The sequence below is a fragment of the Mchenga conophoros genome, linkage group LG23 (genome assembly GCF_057382185.1).
Source record: "Mchenga conophoros isolate Kocher_MC1m ecotype Shallow Benthic linkage group LG23, M_conophoros_male_GT1.1, whole genome shotgun sequence".
NCBI classification, from domain to species: Eukaryota; Metazoa; Chordata; class Actinopteri; order Cichliformes; family Cichlidae; genus Mchenga; species Mchenga conophoros.
In genome coordinates, this window is record NC_140547.1 from 13,849,748 (window position 1) to 13,855,716 (window position 5,969).

General features: G+C 39.8%; 1 protein-coding gene across 2 annotated transcripts in view; it reads right to left on the minus strand.

Annotated features, from left to right (window-relative positions):
- rab6ba (RAB6B, member RAS oncogene family a) overlaps positions 1-2,757 on the minus strand; it is a 67,526-nt gene extending 64,769 nt beyond the window's left edge. The window contains exon 1 of one of the 2 annotated variants that reach the window (XM_085263776.1): positions 2,516-2,757. In XM_085263776.1, the coding sequence (XP_085119902.1) occupies positions 2,516-2,585 (70 nt within the window). In that variant the 5' untranslated portion in view covers positions 2,586-2,757. The remainder of the gene's footprint in view (positions 1-2,515) is intronic. The other variant, XM_085263775.1, reaches the window with a different exon arrangement.
- Positions 2,758-5,969: the final 3,212 nt, after the last annotated feature.

Here is a 5,969-nt window from a genome sequence, read left to right on the forward strand (position 1 = left end):
GCGTATGTTTGTACATTTTATATAAACTGCGTCTAATTTACTTTCATTTGCTGACGAGAGGACTGCGAGCCGACTGAGCAGAATGTGCTGTTGGTTTTATAAGCTAAAAAGGGAAATCTGAAGCATCACAATGCTTTGAAATCACTTGTAATTATCATTTTTCTCATTAGGCGCACACCGCTGGTGCCTCGTGTAGGACAGTACCAACAAATTCTAGATCCAAGGCACTACAGAATAGCTGGACTCATAGATGAAAACACTTGTGTCAGTTGTTAACAGAGGGGGCTCCTCATAGACTGCATGTAAAGATGGATGCAGAACCTACCAAGCATTGTTTTCTAATGGCCAACAGGGGGCAATTGGCCCTTACCTCACCTTACCTATGACCTAGTTTAACTTCAAGTTGCTAAACTCTTTCCCCCCGGTAAAGGTGATATTTGTCAACCTTACCAGTACCCTTAATGACGAGTTTTGACACCTCAGTATGTATCAATAAAGATCTGGTTTAGCAACCATTAGAATAGGTTCTGGGTTTTTCCACAGGTAGTAGGAGTATGCTGTATAGGCGGAGATCACCCCCACTAATTCCTAAACACCAGTGCTTTTGTTCTGGAAGTAGACCTGAAATATGACAGAAAGTACTCAGTTCAGAAAAGAGAAACAAGGGTTAGCTGTAAAAGGGTCCAACGGAATAGAATTAAAGTGGCTCTCTTTGTTTTTCTCATTCACTGTTTCTTTTATTTATAAAATATATCCATACATTTTCTTATTAATTACAGTTTTCAATCATTTTAATTTCTAGGAAGAAGTCAAATGAGCTGTTATTGTCACAAGTATCTCCATCAAGGCTTTAGTAGAGTTCCACAATGACAGCCTAACTGAATATCATAATATTGAGTTCACGATTATTTAACACAATTGTTGATTGTGATTGATGATTTTGGTGAAAAAAAATTATCATAAACGTCCCTGCAGACAAATGAGATGTTTATCCACCTGACTTAAGTGCATCTGCTAGAGCCAAAAAAGAATCTTTCACATAATTCATTGTACCTGCGTGATGGATGGTAATAAAACTCGACAGCTGTGAGATCGCACTCTGTTTCTCCTCCGTGAGGAGGTAACATCTTTTGTCCGGTTTGCTGACCCTTTCCCAGAAGTCTTCATTATTCACAGTGGTTGCTGGACACATATACAAGTGCTGCACAGTGGACGACTTACGTTAGCAATCACTGCATTGTTTTTCTTGGCCTTCGTTATTTAGCAGTTGGGAGTGCGTTTTCAGGCAGACAAATAGAATGGAAAGGTGTGTATGTAAATATAAGCATATATTTAACCTCATAGGTTTTGATTTGTTGTTACTAAAGCCTCAAATAATATATAATAATAAAATGCAAAATAGCCTAAGCTTTAAAATGCATTTTCATGTCTAGCATTAGGACTACATATAATATATATACATGTAATTGTACATGTAATTGTTTGTACATTTGTGTTTTTAACGGATTTTTACATAAAATGACTGTATAAAAAATGTTATATTATCTTTCACAAATAAAAACACAGTAAAGACATTACAACCACAAATAGAGAAACTGAAAGTATTTCTTTAGAGCTGCTGAAATAGCTTGGTTGCTTCAGGGTTAAATGACATAATGTCCTATTAGTTAGACACAGTAATAAACATGGCACATTGCTGTAAATGAAGCATTATTCAAGCTAATGCATGATCCCACTGTACTGGGTAATCAATATGACCTGCTGGAGCCCTGAACTGTGACTAATGTGGTTCATTGGGCTGCTCAAGACCATAAAACGACCTGCCCTACTCAGAAGACAAAACCCAGACATTCAGCTCATGTCTGAGGGAGCTCAGCTGTGTAATCCTGAGGAAAACAACCTCAGACAAGGAGAAGCTTTGGACTCTGATGGTTTAGGATGGGGGGGAAATATGCTATTTAGTGTGAAATAATAATGACTGAGCAGGTCATCATACACAGACACACAAACTTGGTCCCAGCCTCATCAGGCAGGCAGGCTGGAACAATACCAGGGCAGAGACTGCAGCCACACAAGTTATCTCATCGCCACTGACAACCTGGGTGTGTCTCAGCACACAGGAATATTTGCCAACTTGTACCATCCCCAGCAGCATCAGACCTCAGACCTGAGGCTGGTACTCCATCCGAAGAGCTCGTTTCAGGTTTAGTGCTTCAGTTATTTTACTTTTAAACTTAAGAGCCAGAGGGACAATTCACACACTCCCGACTATTGTGCAAAGCCTCACGGGCTGCTAATTTGATTAAAATCTCCTCCCCACGCTCCGCTCAGACATTTTTTTTCTCCTTCCTGGTGCTCAGTTTAAGTCCTAAAACTCCACACAGTCGCCCTGTCACCAGGCTAAATCAAGCTCTGCTTCCTTCTGAAACATGAACTTGCCGACCGGCCCCAGCAGCAGCAGCAGGTGCACCGAGCCACTACATCAACTTCTACAGAGAATTAAAGGCGTCCTTACCACTCTGCTCCCCGAGAAAGACGAGTTTGAATTTTCTTAAAGGATTCCCAAAGTCACTGCCCACGGACATTTTGAAGAGGAGGAAGAAGAGGGGGGGAGTACGGACTAGGTGTAGTTGAGCGCGTTCCCACTCGAGTTCTGAGAAGATGTTGGATGGAAAAGGCGGAGGTGCTGCTTCCCGTTCACTCTCTCTCTTCGTGATGAGGACACACACACATACACTGCTGCTGTACCGCTCCGTGACGCTTTGGCTTTTTTTTTCTCTCCCCCCCTGTGCGCATGCGTGGTACCGTCTTCGTGATATAAAATGACGTCATGGGCCTCAGTGTGTAGAGAAGGTGCTGCCGGGCGCCGCTTTGATGTTTTCAGGGTTCAGCACGAAGTTCGAAGACACTGGCACGCGCTCCGTGCGCGCGCTAACACTTTACAGCACTGCAGCTCTGTGTGGAGCTTTTTCAGAAAACACGTTCTTAAAATGTCAAAAAGAAAAAAAACTACAGATTTTTTTTGTTTCCTCATTTATCCGTAAATTGTTCTACTTTGTTTTATGATTGTTTTATTTTCACAATATGGCTATATGAATGTTTTGCACATTTTACTTTTATTGCATTTTAATGAAATGTTTTACCTATGTCATTTTTATTACTGAATTTTATCTCTTTAGTTTTTCTATTTAATATACTGTTTTTAATATACTGTTTTGTTTTACCTTGTGTTGTATTTTGCTTTATCTTATCGAGCCATTCTACTTCACTTATACCCTAAGCTGTTTCAACTAAGGCCTCAAATCAGAAGTACCTGACTCCGTGGTATAATTCTCAAACATGTAGCCTAAAGCAGATGAATCGGAGAGGAAACTTGGAGAGGAAATGGCGTGTCACAAATTTAGACGATCATCATTTTGCCTGGAGAAATAGTTTGTTGCTTTATAAGAAAGCCCTCCGCAAAGCCAGAACATCTTACTACTCATCACAGTTAATAATCCAAAATGCTGCAGCAAGAGTACTGACAGGGACTAGAAAGAGAGAGCATATTTCTTCTGTATTGGATTCCCTTCATTGGCTTCCTGTTAAATCCAGAATTGAATTCAGAATCCTGCTCCTCACATACAAGGTCTTAAATAATCAGTATGTAATGTAGTACCATATCACCCTATTAGAGCACTTCGCTCTGGCACTGCAGGCCTACTTGTTGTTCCTAGAGTATTTAAAAGTAGAATGGGAGGGAGAGCCTTCAGTTTTCAGGCCCCTCTTCTGTGGAACCAGCTTCCAGTTTGGATTCGGGAGACAGACACTATCTCTACTTTTAAGATTAGGCTTAAAACTTTCCTTTTTGCTAAAGCATATAGTTAGGGCTGAACCAGGTGACCCTGAATCCTCCCTTAGTTATGCTGCAATAGATGTAGGCTGCCGGGGGATTCCCATGATGCATTGAGTTTTTCTTTTCCAGTCACCTTTCTCACTCACTATGTGTCAATAGACCTCTCTACACTGAATCATATCTTTTATTAATCTCTGTCTCTCTTCCACAGCATGTCTTTATCCTGTTTTCCTTCTCTCATCCCAAACGGTCGCAGCAGATGGCCGCCCCTCCCTGAGCCTGGTTCTGCTGGAGGTTTCTTCCTGTTAAAAGGGAGTTTTTCCTTCCCACTGTCGCCAAAGTGCTTGCTCATAGGGGGTCATATGATTGTTGGGTTTTTCTCTGTATCTATTATTGTACGATCTACTGTACGATATAAAGCGCCTTGAGGCGACTGTTGTTGTGATTTGGCGCTGTGTAAATAAAATTGAATTGAACTGAAAATAATAGTTTAATGTTTAGTATTTAATGTCTTGACCGCTACAGCACACAATTTTCTCAACTTTGGGATGTATGAATAAATAAATTTGATCACAGTATGGTGACATATCTCAGAAAAAATCTGAGAAAGGTGAACAAAGAGAGGACAAAAGACGTGCAGTCATCTGTAAAAACACATGTGAAGGCTCTCTCAAGATTTGGGACTACATTCAGCCAGTGGTGTTAGAGATCTTGTCAGAATTGATGGATTTATGAACACATGAAGTGCCAGCAAATTTTGGTCCACTATGCAATATCATCAGCAGATCTATGGCAGCTTAATTTTTCAGGAAGGAAAAGAAAGAAAATCAAACAGTGGAACACTATCAGTCATGGATTGGCCTCCCCAGAGCCCAGACTTCAACATTACTGAAGCAGTGGGGGATCATCCTGACAGAGAACAGACCAAAAGGCAGCCAACATCCAAACAAACCTAGAGAACTTCTCGTGAAGTCTACATAACGGCATGAAAGCCCGAATGCTGCAAGTGAGTTCAGGCTGCGTTGATGAATATCTGAATAATATGAATAATATATGTTAATGGCAAATTTTGACTTTTACATTTGTTAGAATTGTACATTGTACACTTTGTTTACTTATATATAGGTTTTTACCAATCATGGTTTTTGCCAGGCCAATATTGTAAATAAGAATCTGTTTTTATTGGTGTCCCTGGTTAAATAAGGGTTGCATTGACTCACTGCACCATCTTGTGGTACAAACTGGCATGATAAGAAGACGCAGACCAGTACTTGATTTGATATCTTTTAAACACAATACATATTTTGAGAGAGAGAGAGAGAGAGAGCACTGGATATGAAACAGTGGATATGACTGAAGCATACGAGGATATCCAGAATTTTAGTAGGATCAAAAATAACCCAGGCCACAAGGATTTCATTTCATCATCATTTTTATCTGACATTAAATCTACTCAATAGTAGACTTGTTTAATTTTAGCTCAGTCTCTCATCAAGACTTTAATAATTTATGTTCTTATTTCATTTCTGTCTTCGTGATTTGTGTGACTAGTCATTGCACTGCAAACTTCCACCTCCCATCTTTCGTTCATTTTGTTTAGCCTCAGATTCCCATGCAGCTTTAAGGGCACCTGGAACCTGGAGCCCCGTGTGAACCATTTCAGCACAGAGTCTGCTCTTTCTTTGTTGCAGATTAAGGTTGAAACAAGTATGACATAGGACTAATGTGAGTCAATATAATAAGAAGGCCGCCTCAGTGTCAACTATATACATTTAAATTTGTGTAACATACTGGGATATTTATAATTAGAGCCATTTTGTCATATTTTGTAACTTTTATATTGTGCTATTTAATTTAGTTTAGTTACTGTTCTTACTGTCTTGGGGCAACTGTGACCACATCATTTCTTCTGGGATTAATGAAGTATTCTGACTCTGATGATTCATCTTACATGAAGATAAAGACAAACATTCCCTACTATTTATGACCTGAGCTGTATATTTCTTAAAAATCCAACAAACCAATTGACCTGATGGATTATTCAGCCTTGGAGATACTGAGATAAAGACATACTTCATCCAGTAACACTCACACTTGTTTGCAATCCACCCAATAACCAAACTAGTGACTACTG